The sequence below is a fragment of the Nannospalax galili genome, unplaced genomic scaffold (genome assembly GCF_000622305.1).
Source record: "Nannospalax galili isolate Female #2095 unplaced genomic scaffold, S.galili_v1.0 scaffold346, whole genome shotgun sequence".
Taxonomy (NCBI): domain Eukaryota; kingdom Metazoa; phylum Chordata; class Mammalia; order Rodentia; family Spalacidae; genus Nannospalax; species Nannospalax galili.
The window spans coordinates 7,219,458-7,241,781 of record NW_008357637.1 but is presented as its reverse complement, the minus strand read 5'-3'; the positions used below and the strand labels follow the sequence as shown (position 1 = coordinate 7,241,781).

Here is a 22,324-nt window from a genome sequence, read left to right as displayed (position 1 = left end):
CAGCTTCATTATCCATTGACCTAGAGTTTGGTTTCACCTCCAGCAGGTATCCCATCACTGTCAGTGTGTGTAGCATTTGCTTATTTTACATTTATGGAGAAATCTCTTTATGTCTCATTTGGTCAACATCTGTATGCCGGGGCAGAAAAGAATAATTAATACCCTCTGAAGTTTTGAAGCATCATTATTTAGTGGGGAAAGAAGTAAAAAGAAACAGTAGTGTTAGAGACTAGTGTTAAAGTCAATTCTTGGGGTGACTGACAATGAATTTTAGAGTTAAGTCCATTAGAAATTATCCTCTAGTCCATATGGACTGGGTTCTAGGGATGCAGAAATAAGATTTGTGAGTGGTAATTCTAACATAAATTGTTTCAGTCCTTGCTTGTACAAAGTCACAACTGAAAGCTAGGGGTGGTGTTGCACACCTGTAATCTCAGTGGCCTTATGTATTCGCTATAATTTCTATTCTGAACAAGTATGGGATTTTTAAACACATTAATATGAAACATAATTTGCCTTTCTCTACCATTAGTCATTAATGATCCTAATTGTGATTAGAATGGGTGGTTGTATAAACTGTTGCTTTTCGTGAATAGACTGAATGGAATTAACTGCTCTTCTAGAGTGCTGGATCTGTATTCTCATTCAGATTTTGTTCCTAATTTCTCCCTATGAATATTGGCATACAGTGTATTAATCTGTGTGGACCATCTTAACCATGGTTCCTCCTTCCTTTTCTGTTTTAAACATAGGACATGGATTTGATTGACATACTCTGGAGGCAAGATATAGATCTTGGGGTAAGTCGAGAAGTGTTTGATGTCAGTCAGCGACAGAAGGATTATGAGCTGGAAAAACAGAAAAAACTTGAAAAAGAAAGACAAGAACAACTTCAAAAGGAGCAGGAGAAGGCCTTTTTTGCTCAGTTACAACTAGATGAAGAGACGGGTGAATTCCTCCCAATTCAGCCAGCCCAACACATCCAGACAGAAAACAGTGGATCTGCCAACTACTCCCAGGTACAGAGTACTTAGTTCTTGGGAGACGGTATAACATGGTCTTAAGGACTGAGAAAGAGCATTTGATTTGAGTAACTAGTCTCCCTTTTACTATGTCTTTCTGACAAGGTCAGGTCTCCAACCTCAGCTTCCAGATGAGTTCAGCACTAGAGTTACCTAATTTATGGAGTTATTGTAAAGATTAGGATACAGAAAAGCACACTGTAAATTATAGAAACATCCTGTTAGGACCAAACAGTAACAGTACTGGCAGTAATAGAACCAGTAGGCATTGCTTACAGTGGTTTGGCAGGCGTGGCCCTAATTATATATATTAACTAATTTAACATAACTGTTAGCCATTATGATTCCCATTTTCTATATGGATGAACAACTAAAGTTAAAAAAAGAGTTAAATAATTTGCCTAGATCATTCAAAAAATTAGGGGAGGGCTAGCGTTGTAGCTCAGTGGTAGAGAAGGCCCTGGGGTCAATCTCCAACACTTATTCTTTTTTTTTTTTTTTTTTTAAGGAACTAAGGTTTGAACCCAAGTAATCTGGTTTGAGTCTGTGCACCAAACTAACTTCTGAAGTGAGACTAGATTATAAATAATTTTATAAGCAAATCTTTTATCAGTCATGAATCTTTAGCTTAGCAGTGGAACATTTAATAATTTTTTTCCTCCATTATGCTTTTCCTTCTTAATCCAGGTTTCCCACATTCCCAAACCAGATGCTTTGTACTTCGATGACTGTATGCAGCTTTTGGCAGAGACATTCCCATTTGTAGATGACCATGAGGTATAAAGCATTTGACTAACAGCAAAATCCCCTTTAATGTATAGTCAATTAAAAGAGTAAAAGAAGCCGGGTGTGGTGGCACATGCCTTTAATCCCAGCACTTGGGAGGCAGAGGCAGGCAGATCTCTGTGAGTTCAAGGCTAGCCTGGTCTTCATAGTGAGTTCCAGGATAGCTGGGGCTATAGGGAGACCCTGTCTCAAAAAGACCAAAAAAAAAGTAAAAGAAAAATTTAGAAGGAAGATTTTTATCAAGGAAATACTTTGTCAAGTAAGCTATAGTATGTATCTGTTCAATGTTTAAAAACAAAAATCCTTAAACAGTATGAAGCCTATCTTACTGTATAGCTAGGGACATGAATCAGTGTTAACTATAGAAAAGTTGTTACAGGTATATAAATATTTTGGTAAGTAATCAGACAATAACCAGTACTTCAATTAATAATCTTTATTATTTGAAGTAGTTTGTTACATATTAGAGATACAAATGAAGTGTTAATGATTATTTTTACCCATTTTGAATTTTAAATGACATGTGATGACTTTTACGTAAATTATAAATTAAGAGTCATTTGGGAAGGAGAAAATGTTTCAGTTTATATAAACAAGTGGTCAGAAAGTAGAGAAATGCAGAATCTGCAGCTGACTGTACTGTTCCTTGGAGCTTACTCATGCAGATAAATGCCTTGTCAATTTTAGGTTTCTTCAGCTACATTTCAGTCACTTGCCCCGGATATTCCCAACCATGTTGAAAGCCCAGTCTTCATTGATCCTAATCAGACTCAGTCACTTGAAAGTTCTCTTGAAGTAGCCATGACGGATTTAAACAACATGCAGCAGGACATGGAGCAAGTTTGGCAGGAGCTACTTTCCATTCCAGAATTACAGGTAACTAAGCTCTGATGTCGTACCAGGGATGCTGGTTTATATTCAGTCTATTTAAATTAGTCATTCTGGTTATTTTATGCCATCCACTTGTAGGAAGAAATTGGAAGGTGGTTTTAAATTAGTCACGAGAGTGCCCCAGACTCATTTAATATGTATAATATTTTTAGTTAAATGGGCTGAGTATTTCAGGATAGATTCACATGAAAATAGTGCATTTGATCAGGAATACCCATCATTTGAAAATTACCAGGGAGTTTATGTAAAAAATATTTAACTTTAATCATACCATGTAACTTCTTTTCCAGTGTCTTAACACTGAAAACACGCTGGTTGAGACTACGAAGGTTCCAAGTCCAGAAGCCAAACTGATGGAAATTGACAACAGTTACAGTTTTTATTCATCCATACCCTCGCTGGAAAAAGAAGCCGGCCGCTGCAGTCCACACTTTCTTCATGGTTTTGAGGATTCTTTCAGCAGTATCCTCTCCACAGATGATCCTAGCCAGCTGACAGTTAACTCATTAGATTCAGATACCACATTGAACACCGATTTTGGTGATGAATTTTATTCTGCTTTCATAGCAGAACCCACTGTCAGTAACAGCATGCCTTCTGCTACTGTCAGTCAGTCACTTTCTGAACTTCTATGTGAGCCTATTGATGGCTGTGATCTGTCACTTTGTAAAGCTTTCAACCAGAAGCACCCTGAAAACACAGAATTCAATGATTCTGATTCTGGCATTTCAGTCATCACTAGTCCCAGCATAGCATCCCCAGAACACTCAGTGGAATCTTCTATCTATGGAGACCCACCACCTGGGTTCAGTGACTCTGAAATGGAAGAGCTAGATAGTGACCCTGGAAGTGTCAAACAGAATGGTCCTAAAACACAGCCAACACATTCTTCGGAGGATACAGTGCAACCTCTGTCACCAGCTCGAGGGCACTGTGCTCCCATACATGATGCCCAGTGTGAAAACACAACAAAAAAAGAAATGCCTGTAAGTCCTGGTCATCGAAAAGCTCCATTCGCAAAAGACAAACATTCAAGCCGCTTGGAGGCTCATCTCACAAGAGATGAGCTTAGGGCAAAGGCTCTCCATATCCCATTCCCTGTTGAAAAAATCATTAACCTCCCTGTTGATGACTTCAATGAAATGATGTCCAAGGAGCAGTTCAATGAAGCTCAACTTGCATTAATCCGAGATATACGTAGGAGAGGGAAGAATAAAGTGGCTGCTCAGAATTGCAGAAAAAGAAAACTGGAAAATATAGTAGAACTGGAGCAAGATTTAGGTCACTTAAAAGATGAAAAAGAAAAATTACTCAAAGAAAAAGGAGAAAATGACAGAAGCCTCCATCTACTAAAAAAACAGCTCAGCACCTTGTATCTTGAAGTCTTCAGCATGTTACGCGATGAAGATGGAAAACCTTATTCTCCTAGCGAATACTCCCTGCAGCAAACCAGTGATGGCAATGTATTCCTTGTTCCCAAAAGCAAGAAGCCAGATGTTAGGAAAAACTAGGTTTGGAAAGATTTAGCCTTTTCTGAGCTAGTGTTTTTATCTTGTACTGTTCTACTAAAACTTCCTACTGTGATGTGAAATGCAGAAATACACTTTATAAGTAACTATGCAAAATTATAGCCAAAACTAGTATAGAAAGTAACGAAACTTTACAAAACATTAAAAATACCAATGTTGGATCAGTTTCATTTTAACAATGAACTTAATCTCTTAGAGAACACCATTTGGGCTAGTTTCTGTATAAGTGTAAATACTACAAAACTTATTTATACTGTTCTTATTGCATTTGTTACGTTCATAGATTTATATGACATCTGGCTAAAGCAAATTGTTGCAAAACTAACCACTATACTTGTTTTTTATATACTGTATGAACAAAGAAAATGACATTTTTATATTAAATTGTTTAGCTCTGACAAAAACAAAAACACCCAAAAACCTTAAGGGGCTGGCACTAATAAAGGAATATCATGACTTAAATTACTTTGATTCTTTTGAGTTTATTCACAACAGTATTTTCCATAGGACAATCATCCATTTAACAAATTTGATATTTTACATATTCAAAACAGTTTTGAAAATTCAAAATCATTTTAAACTAAATATGGAGAATTAAGATTGTCATACAATCAACCAAGGAAATGATACATATTAACATGAAAACTTATTTACAACACAACATTGAATGCCTGCCATTCTGCACTCTACAAAGAAAAAAGTATCTGTGTGCTCTTCAAAGTGACATTCTAGGGACTAGAGAGAGGACTCAACAGTTAAGAGCACTGGCTACCTTTGTAGGGGACCTGGGTTCAGTTCCCAGTCCCAACATGGTGGCTAACAACTGTCCATAGCTCCAATTCCAGGGGCTCCAACACTGTCTCCTGGCCTCTGTGGGCACTGATACAGGTGCATTTTAAAGTCAGACCAAAAAAAAAAAAAAACCCAAAGTGGCATTCTAGTAAAAAGGGAGGATAGGACGCATACTGCATTAAGGGGGAAAAACTAAAAGCATTGCAACATAAAAGGTTGCAACATCTTAAGGTGTTGGTCAAGCCACTCTGATAGCTCAGACCTTTGGTACTTTGAACATAGCAATTCCAAAGACCAAGACTGGTTTGAAAGACAGTGGATGGAGAAGACAGCAAAATAAAGCCATAAAAGGGTAGACTGTAGTGGACAGTCTTCAGGATTTCCATTTAGTAAGGTAGGGAGCTAAGATTAAGTAGCACTATGAGACTGGTCTCTGGTTTGTGTGCTCAGTAGTTTAGGGAGCAAAGGTGGGAACATGGAGACCAACTGGGAAGTTCATGTAAGATGACTGTTGATCTTGTTCTGAAGCCATAGCAAAGGGTAAAATACTGAATTTTGTATTTCAGAAGCAAAACTAAAGGATTTTCTAATAGATTCAACTGAGTACCCCAGGAATGGAAATGACAGAGGTGAGAAAATTGACTCAACAGACATGTTGTGACAAGTAGACATGTAGAGGATTAAAAAACAAAGCCCCAGGCTAGAGAGATGGCCTAGCAGTTAAAGAGCACTGGTTGCTCTTCCAGAGGACTTGGGTTAAATTCTCAACAGATGGTGGCTAATAACCATCCACAATTTCAGTTCCAGGAAATCTGATGCCCTCTTCTAGCTGCTGTGGGCATTGTATACATGCGGTGCACTTACATTCAAGTAAAACATTACACAATAAAAAATGTAAAACCCTCAAAAATCTCTGGAAAATGTGTAATGCTTTTTTTTTTTTTTTTAAAAAAAAAAAAAAAAAGACCTAACAGTTTCATCTAAGCACTGTAGTTTGCTTTTTGCCTTTTTAAAAGCTGGGAGCAGAGTATGGTGGTGCACTCACAAGGCAGGATTATCACAATGAAAACCCTGCTTGGTCTATGTAACAAGATCCAGGGCAGCCAGTACATAACAGTATGTTTTTAGGAAGTGGGGAGGGAATAGAGATCCATTTGAGTTAATAGGCATTACATGTAAACTATCCTCAAAGATTTCCAGCAATCCAAACTAAGCAAATTTCTGTGTAGAGGCCCACCAGCTCCTGGCCCCAGACTGAGCTCCAGCAACTCACTTAGCCTTATCTATAGATGGAAATAGATTCTACAGCTCATTGGAAGCACTCTATAAATGGGTGCTTTGCTCATTTTCTTCAAACATTGTCTTAACATGAAACCAGAGTAGCTCAGTAAGAGTATTATGACCCATGACTTGAAGGCTTGAGTTGAAAACTACTTTGAAGGGCAGGTGGATCTGGCATTTGAGATACTGTGTCCTGGGTCTGTCTCATGCTGTCAGTATCCTCTGGAGCTGTGGTAGTGATGGAGGAACCACGGAGAAAACACTATTCAGACTCAAAACTCCTACAGGAATCTTATGGGCAGCCCCAGCTGGAGCACCTGGAATTGGCTGGAACAGGGAGGAGCACCACAGCAACATGCTTCATATCATTAGCCCAACTTGAAGAGTCTTGCCATTCATACAAAATAACTGACCATTAACAGTACCTTATAGTATCTAAAACTACATTTTGAGTAGTAAGAGCTGTATGTAGACTTGAGTTTAAAAGTACAACCAAATCTTAGGCCACCAAAGTTCCTGAAAATTCTTGACATTTGAAATACTAGATTTAGACCTAGCTGACCTAAATCTAGGCCCTCAAACATTAAACCTTATTTGAACTGTTTTGACTAAGTCTGCAGGCCAAAATGTATACCTTTGGGGTTGATGGCCAACGTATTAGAAATCTTAATTCTATTTTCTTCCTGAGAACTTTTAGATAGAACCCTCCCCCCCCCCCTTTTTTTTTTTTTTGTCTTTTTGAGACGGTCTCCTTGTAGCCCCAGCTGTCCTGGAACTATGTAGACCAGGCTGGCCTCAAACTCACAAAGATCCACCTGCCTCTGCCTCCCAAGTGCTGGGATTGAAGGCGTGTGCCATCACACCCGGCCTAAGACCCATGTTTTTGAGTGAATGAGGTGCTGTTCAAATGTACTGCCATACTTTAACTTTTGACTATCATGTGACTGCAATGGCCAATGCCTTTAATCCCAGCACTCAGGAGACAGAAGGAGGTGATCTGAGTTCAAGACCAGTCTGATCCACATAGCGAGTTATAGTCCTGTTGAGGATACACAAGGAGACCCTCTCTAAAATGTTTAGTCTGTGATTATGGATCAAAACATTCTTCCCACTTTAAAGACAGCTGTTTCAATTATTACTGGAGAACTCAAAAAAAGTTCAGTGACTTTAAGACTTCAATCCTGGAGGAAAACTAGACAGTGATCAAAATGTTATCACCCACTAGAATTTTAGAATCTAAGCCACTCTGGAGGCCATCGACAGGCAACTAATTCTGCATTCACATTTAACCTGTGTACTCTGCATTTTCGCACAAAGCTAACCTAGAAGTTTTGTTGTGTATGGGGTAGTGTGTACATGTATGGCCAGAAAATATTTCGCGACCATCTCACCAAACTCTTGAGAAGTTAATAAGGGCACCTATTACTTGGCCAGAAAACACTTTCAATCTAACGTAAGTCCTACTCCTTAGTCATATAAATCAACGTTAGGCGAGGTGGCTCCTCGTTTTTAATTTCAGTGTCCACAAGGTTGCCAACATTTGGGAGGCCAGCTTGGGCTACACAGAAGAGACCTTGTCTGTGAACAAAAAGCCAACACTCGAAGGATCCCTTGGCACCATCAAGCATACAAAGCACATAAAGAATTCTCCAACTATCCAAGCACACAAGATTAGCTCCAGAATTTAAATTTGACTGGCAAAACCTAAACATTATGAGGCCACTAGACAGCTGAAACTAACAATCTGACTTATTGATCAAGTATGCAAGTTTAAACTTTTGTTACATGGCAAAGTATAAAAATTACTTTTGACAGCTTCCAGATAGTCAATTGACCATTTTAAAGCCATTTAAAAAATGCAATGGCAGAGACCTTAAGAATGCTTATTCTTCCAGAGAACCCAGATTCATTTCCCAGCACCCTCATGGCAGCTAACAACCATCTGTATCTCCAGCTCCAGAAGATCCAACGCCCTCTTCTGCCCTCACATAGTGTACTTAAATACAAGCAGGCAAAACAATCATACAAAATAAAAACATTTTTAAAAAACACAATGACTGGCTACCATGGCAGTTTTTAAGCCCCAGAACTCAAGAGACCTTTATGTGAATTCCAGGCCAGCCAGGGCTACATGAGACCCTGTTCCCATCACCACCAAAGTTACAATGGATACACTGCAAAATTTACCCACATCCCTTCTTTACAATTAAGACTCAAACTCCCCCCAAAGGGCTGGAAAAGGTAGCTCAGTGATTAGGAGCATTGGCTGCTCTTGCAGAGGACCTGGGTTCAGTTCCCAGCACCCACAAGGCATCTTACAACTAACTTCAGTTCCAGAGAATTCAACACCCCCTTCTGACTGGAATTGCATGGCACAAATGCACTAAATACACACAGGTAAAATACAAATCCTTGTCCTTGTTTTCACTCCTCCCTAAATCTAAACAGTGTAGTCAACCCAAATGTAAATCAACTTAATGTGTAACAGGATACTTTTGAAAAGAGAAACACTAAAGAACAATTTAATAGGCATGGTAGGTACATGAAGGATTTCAAATTCCATTACTTCCTATCTGGCAGGTATTCTTTGAGTTTTGTGGAGAACTGAACTCAGGACCTTGGGTATCAGGCAAATATTATACTACCACTGATCCACATCCCTAGAACTCAGTATTTGGCATTATACAGCCACTTTCATCCTGAGAAAAGCCTATGAAACCAGTGTTGGAAACTGTTACAACACTGTTAACAGCTGCAAATCCTACCTGTGCTCAATTTAGAGTATCTCATTTAGTACATCAAGTCAGGAGTGGCAAGGTACCCTTGAAGTCCCAGCACTCAGGAGGCTGGGGCAGGGGGAATCACACATTTGAGGGCTGCCTTGGTTAAAAAGTATGGAGACAAGCTGCTGCAGCTAGAAATGGAGACACTCAATGTTAGTAAACCAATCTGGTAACTGTAACCACATTCCTTTTGTTTGGGTAGTTTCAGGGAAGCTTCTTTTCCCTACTCACCTTCACTTACATGTTCAACCAACTGTCAAAGATCACCATTTTGATGCACAGAACCCCATCTCTTTCAGGAATTCCCTTACCTAATTATCCCATACCTGAAAGTTCATAAATTTTACACCCTTGTGTTGTCCTTTAAGACCCGTGTTCTTATAATTTCCCAGTTTTATTTTCCATTTGATAGAATCTTAAGATACACTGTATGGAGGTTCATCCCACATTTCCTCTCGTTAAAAATCTCAATCACCTACAGCATTTAAATCACAAGAATACTGCAAAGTGATAAAACCACACACACATTGCTAAAAATATTTTAATGAAAAAGTTATCTTTCTGTAAACATTTCATTATACTACAAATGAAACAATCCATTACAGACCACCTCGGATGTCTTAAAAATCAGGCAACATTTAAAGTTTAGAACTGAATACTTTAGGCTAACAATCCTTGTTACTTCCTGCATATATCAGCATGCATGGTCACTACTTTGTGATGTCAATTACTCAGTGTTCCTGTCATTAATTAGGAGTACTTCAATTTGTGACATACTAGAACTCTTACAGTCTGTTTCTCTTCAGTCCCCTACTAAATGAACTTTAATTTACCACACATTCTCCCTTTTAGTCAAGACTGCAAACACAACTTTTTAAAGAAATATGAACTGGAAGCAGTAAAAGCAGTATCCTACAAGCTTAGCAAAATCAGCCTCAGTTATTTCCTATTTAAGTGTTTATGGTTGCAACAAACTTAAAATGCTATTTTTAAAAAATGACAGTGGAACTATATTAGGCAAAATTATTTTATTTCATAAAGGAAAAGGAAATGCCTTTAAAAGAAAAAGATCTAACTTAGAAAATGTGTTTCTCCAAAACTACATCAAGGAATTTTGTAACTGAAAGGCTATCACCTTATTTAGTAGCTATGGTTTGTGGGATTCAGTTCTGACTTTAAAAGCCACCATTTTTCTGAGAAAACACTTCAGCAAACTTCCTGTTCATGTAGGGTGTCCCCCGCTGGTGTAGGAAACGGATTTGCAATTTAGAAACCAGTATTTGAGTTATCTGTCCCCTGAAACTTTTACTATAAACGATTGAATCGGATCATTTTAAACAAGCCCTTTGGGGGCAGCAAAAATAGCCCTTATGAACAATCAGCAACAGATTTTTTTGAATGGTAACCAAACTGCTCTTTACCTTTTTCAAGGAACTTAAAGTACAAATTAGACCTCCCATTGTTTCTGGTTCAAAGATACAACAAAAAATTGTTCCTACCGGCCCAAATAATTCTTAATTTATATACTAACGATCTTTGAGGAACATTAAAAAAAAAAAAAAAAAACCACCTGTATCATCTGGTAATTATGGAAGTTCAATTGAAGGAGTTTTTCCTAGGATGGGAACAGCTTAATATTAGAAGTCATGTGTACTACAAAAACCGAGTTTTACAAAAGCTGACTTTTCTTTCCCTTACAAAAAATTTGACTTTACTATAGATACCAACAATAAGTCATATACACAATGAGGCTACATCTGTTTCAAGATGAACATTTGTGGCCACTGAAGAATTTTAAAAACTGCCTAAAGCTTTATAGCTTATGTGTTCAAGGTGGTACCAAGATAAAATTTTCAGCTTGAGAATTCTGCCAATGTATCTACTTAGAAAGGGGGTGATGTTTTAATCTGTGATATAGATTTGTAGAGAAATAAACTGTGTCATCAGGTTTTACTGTGAGCTACAAATCTTACCCAGCCAGAAACCTTCGTATTTAAGATGGTAGGAAAGACATTCCTCATTTAGGCAAGTAGGGTTCTCATTCAACCTGCAAATCAAAAAGATTACTCTTACCTTGCTTTACAAAAATGTACTCTTTAATTAGTGAAAAAATTCAAATTCAAGCCTTACCCAATGCTTATTGCCCTTCCTTGCAGGTCTAAATGCTAGACCTAGTGACTGTGGCAACTATCTCATTGACGTTCCAAAAGGCGGAGCTCCTTCCTGCTACTTTCTTCGATATTTCAGTTGTAATAAGCAGATTTAACTAGCTTTTGGAAAGCTGCTCACTAGCATCATAGTATCTTATGCCTCCACTTCTCTGTAGTTGAAGCTCTTGCTGCTGCTGCTGCTTGCTGCTGCCTTCTCATTCTTTATTTTTATGCTGACTTGTCCATACTCAAAAGGCTGCTGGAGTCCTGTCTTAGTGAGTTTCCTTTGATCCACACTGTGCTTAAAAAGCACAACTTAAGTCCTTTAAAAGCTGGTTAAATCGCTCTCCTCATGGCTTACTTTTCCACACTGTTCAAATGCTAACCTAGTACAACTTATAAACAGGTCACATACAAATTTCACCTGCTTATAGGTTGTAAACATCAACTTACTGAAAAATGTTTTCACTATTAAACTAGTTCCAGAACATAAAAGAGTTGGTTAACAATACAATTGACCTCATGACATTAAAGGATACTGTCAAGGTTGTGTCAAACAATTTCACAAACAAAACCAGGAAATGTTAATCTCCCCCATTCCTTCAACCTTTATTATATGAACAAAAGAAGTTGAGACAATTTAGCTCAATTTTAATGTTTCCCAAGCATTTTGACCAGGTACCCAGGTTTAAGTTATGAACACTGACAGTGTCCATTTGTATAACCACATTTTTAGTCATTAAGTAACCATTTTCTAATGAGCCTATTTTCTACACTGCTTATTCACATATGCCCATTAACAAATGGAATGTTGTCTGTTACATTTATTGGTTTGTGAGTGTTTTCTTGAAAAACTGCAGTATTTGTGAAGACCAAGTTTCATGCTGGTAATGCATGCATCCAAATATTTATAATGCACAGAGGCACAGAATTAGAGAAACAAGAGAGCATATTCAAACACTAGCACGCCCCATTCCCCTTTTTATTGCTTGTTTTGCTTAGTACTTTAAAAACCAAGTAAAAATTTGAATTCAATGTTCAACTGCCAAAGAAAGTTAACAGCAGGGCACATACTTCGGGCTTGAGTGAAATTATTAAGCACTAGCTGGCGCAAAACAGTAGACATTGCTTTTCATATATTCAACCTTATTACCTAAAACTCTTCTCAACCAGGATCTTCCAAACAAACTATAACTCACACCAACATGTTTTAGGTTGAAATATATATACAAAAAGTAACCATGTGTTCTTTGGAAATTTAAGAACTCAAGACTGTCCAAATTTGAATTCAGATCTTTGGGAAATGAGATGCTTATGCTAAGCAAGTGTGCTACATTTTCTGCGGCTTTATTTTGGGCAATGATATCTAAACTATCCTTGGTTTCATTCAGCAAAATGTATAGGGTACAAACAGGGAAAGCATGCCAGCCAATCAAAGGGTTCAATGAGTGTCTTTTATTCTTTAGCTCTTCAAACTTGTGGAGAAAAAAACCTTAAACCAAGGAAAGTGACTTTAGATTTAAGGGCTTCTGGGTTTTAAACTTTGAAAAGCAGAACCCAGGTAACCCACTAGTTTGCTCCCGACACAGCAGACTTAGTGATCCTGTACTGAAAGAATGCTCAATTGGGAAATGTCAAACATCCACTACCCTTTTCCAGAATCTTAAAATACAGGGCACTAGACACACAAACTATTGGCAGCAGTTTAAATGTGACCAAAGTAAATGTAGACTTGAGATTTCTTAGCATAGCTGGGACTCAAGAAGTCTAACACACTAAAATCATGATTACATTTTGAAAGAAAATGCACAAAACCAAATAGGATCTTTTGAGATCTTTTTCATTTGAAGGTAATCTTAATGCTATTAAATGCACAGATATGCTAATTACCCAATCCTAATTATCTAAAACACACATTGCAAACATACAAATATCTATTCTCTCCACATGTCAGTGCCCATTTGTATCATGGTTTTGGAAATGGGGAGAATAGATTCCCCTTGAACTGCAAGTCAGTAGGTGTTTCTTTACAGTTAACTTTAGCAAAATTCATACAAAATAGTAATTACAATGATCTTCTTTACTTGTTAACTCACAAGGAAACACCTTCAAAACTGCATTTTGTTATAGTTTCTGTACTAAAATGTAGAAAAACTGAACTACACAAATATTGAAAAGTTAAAAATTCCTTAATTTTTTATTCCTGGTACCACTACCACAATTTACAGGGCAATATACCTGATGTAATGAAAAGAAAAAGAAAAAGACAAAGCTACAACAGATAGAAGACCTCAGGAATGTACATCTAATTGACACTACATTGCATTAATCAATAGCTGCACTTTTTGCAAACTGTGGCTATGACAGTCCTGAACAAGAAGGGTTTCCTGTTTAAGCTGCAGTAACTTTTCTGACTATGGATCATCGTTCCTTCTGTGGCAGATTTTTACAGTTCCTCTAATGCATTTGGGACGACTGTCTCAAAGTAACCTGCAGCTTTCCTGACAACTCCTCGCTCTCTCTCCTGCTAAGAACTGTAGCCTGTTGAATAATACAGGATAAAAAAATTATTACACTCAGTGAACAGTTCCACATATTCTTTATCATATTTTAAAAAATGTAAAGATACCTACCCTTTCCTGCTGTTTTTAAAACCTTCTGCTACCATATCCACCACTTCCACCACCAGATCCGTAACCACCTGGAAATAACATAGTTTTGAATATACCTAATATTTTAAAGTAAAATGGCTTTGGAATTTTTTATTTAAAAAAATACTTACCACCATAGGGACTGCCTGAGCTTCTTCCACCAAAACTGCCCCCTTTCATGGGTCCATAATTTGACTGCTGTTGTCCACTATAATTTCCAAAATCATTATAGTTCCCACCACCATAGTTACCTGAAATCACAAAGTTTTTATATGTAGCTTACAAAGACAGTAATTATTTACTCCTCTGACTATTCTGACAATCACTGAAGCTGTCTTCAGTAATTTATATGCAATTCTTAAGAGATCTTAGTGACTAAAAGCCATTTACCAGAGGCCTCCTAAGCAGTCTAATACACTGGTAGAAGAGGACACAGGTAAGTGGAACACACCTGGAAAATCTTGTTTCTAAACAGCTTGTCAAACTTTAAGAGATTATAGAGAAATGCCTTTTTCTTTGATGCTATGCCTTACATGTTTTCTATACCACTAATACCATCAAAATTGTCAGTATTCAATTTAGTATGACTCTGATGCAATGCAGCTTTTAAAACAGTAACATAGGGGCTGGAGAGATGACTCAGTGGTTACCAGGACTGGCTGCTCTTGCAGAGGACCTGTTTAGTTCCCAGCACCCACATGAAGGCTCACAACCATAACTCCAGTTCCAGGGAATCTGATCTTGACATCTTTCAGGCACTACATGCATGCAGTGCTTACACACATGGAGGTAAACACTCAAAAAATTTAAATAGTAGCAGAGAAGTCATTCTTAATTGTTAACATCAGCAACTCCTATTAGTGAATATGGTCCAAAAGAGTTCCTAACAAAGCTCTGTGGTACATTACATTTATGTAATGCCTAAATATTATGTAACAAATATATTAATATATTAAGACCCAAAGTATTTTTGGTAGCCTATTCATTTTAGTAAATCTAAGTGTGCAAACAACTTGCATATCCTATTTATCTAGTTTAAAACCTGATTTTAAAACTTAATTTATATATAGTCCATTTTACCACACTAATAATAGTAAAGTTCATTTTACCCATTTAAAATAGCATTATGAAAAATGTTTTTTTTTTTTAAAAAGTTTGCAGCTAGGTGTGGTGGTACACACCTTTATTCCAGCACTTGGGAAGCAGAGGCAGGCCTGTGAGTTCCAGGCCAGCCTGATCTACATAGTGAATTCCAGGCCAGCTGGGGCTATACGGAGACCCTGACTCAAAAAAAAAGATGCAGGGCTAGAGAAAGAGTTCAGCAATAAGCACTGGGTACTCTTCCAGAGGATGTTAGTTCAGTTCCCATCGCTCACATGGCAGCTCCCAGTCCGTAACTCCAGTTCCAGGGGGCGCCAGACATACAGGTGGTACAAGTATACAGGCAGACAGAACACTCATGCACATGAAATTTCAGACATGGAAGTATGGTCAGCTTCAGATACATAGCATGTTTAAGGCTAGCTAGTTTGGGCTATGAGATACTGTGTCTCAAAAAACTAAAGTAGAAATCTTGTAAAGTATCAATTTACTTAATAGTACTGACTTTTAAACTAGAAATGTTTAATTTCTAGATACAGGAAAACTTTGAGACATAGTTTTCCTATATTGTCCAGACTGGTCTGGAACTCCAGATTCTCCTGTCTCAACCTCCTGAGTGCTTATATGCCAATGTCACCATACTCACCAAGTATGGTGGTGTACAACATTAGTCTGAGCACTTGGGAGACAGAGGCCAATCTGGTCTACACAGGGAGTTCTGAGTCAGCCAGGGATACAAAGGGAAGATACTATCTCAAAAAAATAAACATTCCCAGCACCACATGGCTGCTATCAACTGTCCTAACTCCAGTTCCAGGGCATTCAACACCCTCTTTGGACCTCTGTGAGCACTGGATAACACATACATCCAGGCAACACGTAAAATAAAAATATTTTTAAAATGTCTTACTTTTAGCATTTCCTCAAACATCTATAATGAACTATAAACAAAACTGATTACTTAACACCTGACTAAAGCAAACTTACCTCCACCAAAATTTCCTCCTTCATTGTAGCCATCATATCCTCCTCCACCACCACCATATCCACCACCTTGGTTTCCATATCCTGGTCCACCGCCACCATAGCCTCCTCTACTACTGTAACCAGGACCACCACCATAGTTGCCACCTGAAAAGACAAAGACCACACAAAAAACATATATGTACCAAGGATCCAAATACTGAATTTTGGTTTTAAAATCACATTTAAGCCGGGAGTGGTGGCGCACACCTTTAATCCCAGCACTTGGGAGGCAGAGGCAGGCGGATCTTTTTGAGTTAGAGGCCAGCCTGGTCTACATAGTGAGTTCCAGGACAGCTGGGGCTACAAGGAGACCCTGTCTCAAAAAAGACAAAATTAAAAAAATAAAATTACACTTAAAGCTACTGGAATGTAAACAATGAACTATTTTTTAAAATATTTATTTTTACGTGTAGGAGTGTATTGCCTACACATATGTGAGTGCACCCGTGTCGTGCAATGCTGTGGAGGCCAGTAAAGGGCTTTGGATTCCCCTGGAACTGGAGCTAAGAATGGTTCGTAGCTGCCATGTGGGTGCTGGGAATCAAACCTGGGTCCTCTGCAAGAGCAGTCAGTGTTCTTAACCCCTGAGCCATCTCTCCAGCCCACAATGAACTAATACTCTAAATTTCAGCTTCAGAGCAGCGAAACTTTAGACTGGTAGAAACTTAGGTTGAATAGGTGTTGAAACTGAAAGTAAAATTCACTGTTTTCATTTTTAAAACTTTCACTGATGAAAACATAGCCTCAGATGACAATTTTACCTCAACTGCTGGTATAAGAAATTTTACTGAGGGGCTGGAGAGATGGCTCGGTGGTTAAGAGCACTAACTGCTTGCTCTTGCAGAGGACCTAGGTTCAATTCCCAACACCCACATGGCAGCTAAGAACCATCTTCAGCTACAGTTCCAGGGGAATCCAAAGCCCTCTTCTGACCTCCAAGGCATTGCACCGCACTGGTGCATACCCACACATGCAGGCAATACACTCATACACATAAAAATGAAAAAAAAAAAGAAAGAAAAAAGAAGAAATCTTACTTGAAGGGGCTGGAGAGAGCTCAGTGGCTAACAGTACTGACTGTTCTTACAGAGGACCCAGGAGATGTGATTCCCAGTACCCACATGGTGGCTAACAACCTTCTATAACTCCAGTTCTAGAAGATCCAACACCCTCTCTGTCCTCCACAGGCACTGCACTTGTATACATGCACACAATACACGCATATACATAAAAACAAAGCAAAAATTTTTTTTAAAAAGTAAAGAAACCTTAAGAGGACCAGTTAATAATCTCCTAAGGAAAAAGCTTTTCTATGTTACTAGTTCAGAATTATACCTTAATTTTCAATTCATTCAAAGACTAGACAGTGACATTTTTAGTACTGACTGTTCAGTCAAAACACCCATCACCTGTTTGTGGTAGGATTGACTGCCAAGCATGAGTTGTTTGATTTCTAGCAATGAAAATAGTAAGTTACAGACTTACCATCACCTCCAAATCCATTATATCCACCATCACCGCCTCCATAACTACCTCTGCTGCCCCCACCTCCACCACCATAGCCTCCTAAGGAAAAGCAAGGTATGTAAATTAAAATTGTACATTCAACTTATTAAATCTATGATACCAATGTATTTGAAATTAGTAAGTATACCATACCTCTTCCACCAAAGTTTCCACCACGACCAAAATTACCTCCACCACCTCCGAAGTTTCCTCCACGGCCCATAAAGTTGCCAGACCCACCTCCTCGACCTGTAACAAAGGTCCGTCAACAGTCTGAAAGTTTATAACAACCATTCACACCTATTATTTATGAACACGATCCTACTCACCTCTTTGTGATCCAGCAGACTGCATCTCTTGTTTAGAAAGGGCCTTTTTCACTTCACAATTGTGCCCATTAATAGTGTGGTATTTCTGAACTAAAATTTTTAAAATCAAACAAGCCACAAGTTAGATTGTTTTGTTTGGTAGAGGATATAAAAACAAAACCCTTTGCCACTAGCTAATTCATTAAAATATTGTCAAGATGGCTGACTAAGCAGGAATGATGTGATGTTTGGGGAAGTAAATGTTTATTTCTTGATTCAGATGATGGTTACACAGGTGTAGATGATTTGTGAAAACTGAATTACACCATTTATAGGCCACTAAGCACAATACGAAATGATAAATTAGCAAATTTAGTTGAAAATAGTAACATCATTCATGTTCTAGTAAATTGCTACTTACCAACAATTTTATCAACTGTATCATGATCATCAAAAGTTACAAAAGCAAATCCTCTTTTTTTTCCACTCTGCCTGTCTTCCATAACTTCTATGGTTTCGATCTTTCCATACTTCTCAAAGTAGTCTCTCAAATTATATTCTTCTGTATCTTCTTTAATACCACCAACAAAAATTTTCTTCACTGTTAAATGGGCACCAGGCTTTACAGAATCCTGCAAATAAAACAATTTTAAGTCAAAAATCCAAACTTTCATAGTTTCACGTATTATATAACATGGTATTAAAATACCTCTCTAGAAACAGCTCTCTTTGGTTCCACTACACGCCCATCAACCTTGTGTGGTCGAGCACACATTGCTGCATCCACCTCTTCAACACAAGAGTAAGTCACAAAACCAAAGCCCCTGGAACGTTTTGTTTGGGGGTCTCGCATTACCTACAAAAAATATATATTAAAAGCATTAAAATACCCCATGGGTCTCCTATCCTTCCTAAGACCACTTTTATTCTATTGAGAACTTACCACACAATCTGTAAGTGTGCCCCATTTCTCAAAGTGTTCTCTTAAACTATCATCTGTAGTTTCAAAGCTCAGACCACCAATAAACAGCTTCCTCAATTGCTCTGGTTCCTTTGGATCATGGCCCTAAGAAGAAGAATCAATACAGGTTTATTTTTTTCTTCAAGCAAATTAATTTTGAAGTTTCACGAGCCTCAAAAATTTACTATTAAAATCTGTCCAGTTAAAAATTTGCTCAAAGCAAGACATGACAGTGCAAACCTGTAATTCCAGCATTTGGGAGACAGATCATTAGTTTGAGGCTAGTCTGGACTATATATCCACTTCAAGGCCAGTCTGCGGTTCATAGTGGGGCCCTGTCTTTAAAAAAACAAATAGGGGCCGGGGTGGCGGTGCACGCCTTTAACCCCAGCACTTGGAGTTCCAGGCCATCCTGGAGCTACACTGAGACCCTGTCTCAGAAAGACCATAAAAAGAAAAACAACAACAAAAAAACAAATAGGGGTTGGAGGGATGGCATAGGTTAAGAGCACTTGTTGCTCTTGCAGAAGACTCAGGCTGGATTCCAAGTACCCACGTAGTGGCTCACAACCAACTCTACTTCCTGGGGGAATCCCATACCCTCTTCCTGGCATGCACAAAGTATACATATATACATACAAGCAGGCAAAATGATCATTTAAAAAATATTTAGTTCAAGACAATTCCTGAAATCAAATCACTGAATTTCTCCAAGTGAAAGTGTCTGGAGGTATGTGTGTTATTTTATAAGTCACTGATAAGAAGTCATTCTCTAAATCACCGAAGAACCAAGTGTAGTATAGTCCATCAATGCCATTTCAACTAGTCTCAGTCTGGAACTCCAGCAAGCCCCTAATTTTAAAACACAATCTGGGAAGTGAAACTTCAGATTTCAATCAAATTGGTATTAAGACAGGCATTCCTAGGCAAAACCAGGTATACCTCCCCAAACCTACTGAGACTTTAAACAACCCCATAGCCTACCCCTACCCCTCAGCGTGCAGTTGTCCATACACTGCCTCAAGGCCAAGATGGCCTGGAACTTGAGGAACATTTCAACCTCCCACGTGTTGTGATTACAGGTGTGCATCATGACACCTGACTCCACTGCTTAGCTTTCTATCAGTTTAACAGGAAGCGAAAACTACTTACATGCATTTGCATCATATGGCTAAAGGATTTCAAATTCAACTCCTAGTGTCAGGGATTTACGAGACAGATTTACATTAGGTATTGCATATACTTACTGCCTGACCTGAGGAATTTGCACAAAACCAAAACTGAGAGACCTAGAAAAAGATGTAGTCTGAAATTTACGTTTTGAAGGCTTTTAAGTGCTGTTTACGGTTACATTATCATTCAAGTATGTAAAGGGGGCTCACATTTCCATTCTGTCTTTTCTTCTTAAGTAGAGATGTTAAATCATAACATTAAGACTAAATACTGGAATTTAGTTAAATAATTAACAGCTTTAAGCAGTAACTCACCAAGTTATTACTCCCATTTATTCAAGCCTTGGATAAATGCACTTGGCAATTCACAAAAATCAACCACCCTTCCCCACACAAAACTCTCATCATATGAAAACTGTGGTTGCAGTAACCTAAAACCAAAATCCAGAAAACTACAACCAGGGCGGATCCAGAGAATGGGAAACTATTAGTTTTTATTTTTTGAGACAGGGGCTCCCTCTATCTCCAGAGTCCTCCCTAGTGGAACTCCTTATGTAGACCAGGCTGGACTAGAACTCAAGAGATCTGCCTGCCTCGGCCTCCCGAGTGCTGGGATTAAAAGATGTGCGCCACCACGCCCGGCTCAGATTATTTAAATTTTAATCCTAATATCTAAATTCTGAAATAGTTAAAACTTCAGCCACGTGGCGATGTGAGCGGTTTCATTCCAAGTACTTGAACAAGAGCAGCGGATTAAGCATTTTAAAGTAGCAAGCTTTTTATTTCCAACTGAGCGCTGCGAATAAAGAACCAGATAATTTAGGGAAATTCTCGCGGCCACAGGAGGCCCAAACCGCGCCGGCAGCACCCGAGCGGAAAGCACCGCGCCCAGAGCTTCCAGGGCATCTGTGGCAATTTCTGCCCGGCCGTCGCCTCCCTGCTCCCTCCAGTCCCGCGCTCTCCTTCCCCGAGACCCAGCCAGGCGGCGGCCATTGCGGGCCAATGCGCCATTTCGTAACGCGGCAGCAGATCAATGTCAATGTGGCCGCCGCCCGCCTGTTCGCTCGCCCGGATGTGCTGCTCCTCCCCTCCCCCACCGCCTCCTCCCAACCGCTCCCGCGGAGGCCCGCCATGCCGCCCGCGGCCTCGAAGGCAGGCCGCGCAGCCGGCGGGCCCCTCGCCCGGCCACAGGCCCTCTCCCCGGCCGTGCCGCGCCTCTGAGGGCCGCCAATGCGGCCGACCTAGAGAGCTAGGCGGACTAAGGGCTCCGACGAGGCCGCTCGGCCTGCGCCCCTCCCCCTCCCATCGCCCTCAACGCAGAGCGCGGGACGGCCGCCCGGGTCCACCCGGCCTCCCCACTCCCGTAAAGCCGGGCCCCCCACGCCGGCCACTACCCATCAACCCCCCACTCTCCCCCTAATACCTCCTCCCCCCGGCGGCGGCGGCGACGGCCGGAGTCAGGCTGGGGGCGACCGGGCGGCGGTTTTACCTCCATTTTGAGACCGGACTCGCCTCTTCCAACTCGAGTTCAATATGGGACCGAGAGGAAGAGGCGGAGCCAGTCCTCACGTGACGCGCTTTCCGCGCGCCGCCGGCCTGTCAGGGGCGGAGCGATCCACGAAGGGGGCGGGGCCACACGGAAACGGAGCTCCACTGGACTAGCGGGTTGGCGGGCGGAGAGCGAAGGGCGAGGATTGGACAGGCTGCGGGAGCGCGCGTGCCCCTCCAACTTCCAACGCAGCACCGCCCTCGCCGCCGTTCGCGCCCAAGGGCAGCCTTTACGTCAGCCTGGAATCGACCAATGGCTAGCGCCCACGTCGGTAGAAAGCCGCGTGATTACGCGTCAGGGTAGAGAGAGGCCTTTCCCTTTCTTCAGGCGCCCCTGCTTCGCCCCCGCTCGCCTCGGTCTTCATTTCCGGCTTCATTCTGTTGCTGCTGCTTAAGGAATGCCACGCTTTTCCAGCTTGAAGTTTATTAATACTGCAAGAAACCCCGCTGTGCCCCTCACGTCCTTCGTCCTTCGGCCGCTCCTGTCAGGGCCCGAGGTCTGGCTGGCGACGCCCACTTCAGACCCCTGCCCAAACCCCTCCGACCCCGACATGCCTTGATCTTGGGCCCTTCTCATGGGGTTCAGAACAGGGCGGATTTAACAGTTTTTCCTCTTAACCACCAGAGGCAGGACTCGGGGAGCTCAGTTATTTAGGGATTCACTGGTCTGTAACGCTTTTCTCGTTCAGAAAGAGCAGACCCGTTTGTTTAGGTGACAATTCAGGGAATGGAGCAATAAAGGCATTGTTTGCCGGGAGTGGTGGCGCACGCCTTTAATCCCAGCATTTGGGAGGCCGAGGCAGGCGGATCTTTGAGT

General features: G+C 40.2%; 2 protein-coding genes across 6 annotated transcripts in view; one reads left to right on the top strand and one right to left on the bottom strand.

Annotated features, from left to right (window-relative positions):
- Positions 1 to 4,690, top strand: part of Nfe2l2 (nuclear factor, erythroid 2 like 2) — a 34,912-nt gene extending 30,222 nt beyond the window's left edge. The window contains exons 2-5 of one of the 2 annotated variants that reach the window (XM_008855321.3): positions 753 to 1,019; positions 1,710 to 1,799; positions 2,496 to 2,684; positions 2,990 to 4,690. In XM_008855321.3, coding sequence (XP_008853543.1) covers positions 753 to 1,019; positions 1,710 to 1,799; positions 2,496 to 2,684; positions 2,990 to 4,210 — 1,767 coding nt within the window. In that variant the 3' untranslated portion in view covers positions 4,211 to 4,690. The remainder of the gene's footprint in view (positions 1 to 752; positions 1,020 to 1,709; positions 1,800 to 2,495; positions 2,685 to 2,989) is intronic. The other variant, XM_008855323.3, reaches the window with a different exon arrangement.
- Positions 4,691 to 10,097: 5,407 nt separating this feature from the next.
- Positions 10,098 to 21,595, bottom strand: Hnrnpa3 (heterogeneous nuclear ribonucleoprotein A3). 4 transcript variants are annotated; one of them, XM_008855320.3, is made up of 11 exons: positions 21,383 to 21,554; positions 18,770 to 18,892; positions 18,536 to 18,682; positions 18,248 to 18,458; positions 17,848 to 17,937; positions 17,672 to 17,767; positions 17,498 to 17,578; positions 15,974 to 16,117; positions 14,017 to 14,136; positions 13,868 to 13,935; positions 10,098 to 11,131 (listed from the first exon to the last, which is right to left on the bottom strand). In XM_008855320.3, the coding sequence occupies exons 1-10, from the start codon at positions 21,452 to 21,454 to the stop codon at positions 13,883 to 13,885; spliced, it is 1,137 nt and encodes a 378-aa protein (XP_008853542.1). In that variant the 5' UTR covers positions 21,455 to 21,554; the 3' UTR covers positions 10,098 to 11,131; positions 13,868 to 13,882. The 4 variants fall into 4 exon arrangements, with proteins under 4 accessions (XP_008853542.1, XP_017650398.1, XP_017650399.1 ...); XM_017794909.2 differs by lacking the exon at positions 10,098 to 11,131 and adding an exon at positions 12,667 to 13,775; XM_017794910.2 differs by lacking the exon at positions 10,098 to 11,131 and adding an exon at positions 13,405 to 13,775 and having other exon boundaries at positions 21,449 to 21,595.
- Between the last annotated feature and the right edge of the window lie 729 nt (positions 21,596 to 22,324).

Excerpts from the sequence above, each read along its gene's own strand:
- Hnrnpa3 (XM_008855320.3), bottom strand. The coding sequence starts at position 21,454 with ATGGAGGTAAAACCGCCGCCCGGTCGCCCCCAGCCTGACTCCGGCCGT. Across the intron at positions 18,683-18,769 it reads GCACACTTACAGATTGTGTG|GTAATGCGAGACCCCCAAAC; the intron begins GTAAGTTCTCAA and ends TATTTTTTGTAG. Across the intron at positions 13,936-14,016 it reads CTCAGGCAGTCCCTATGGTG|GTGGTTACGGATCTGGTGGT; the intron begins GTAAGTATTTTT and ends TGTTATTTCCAG.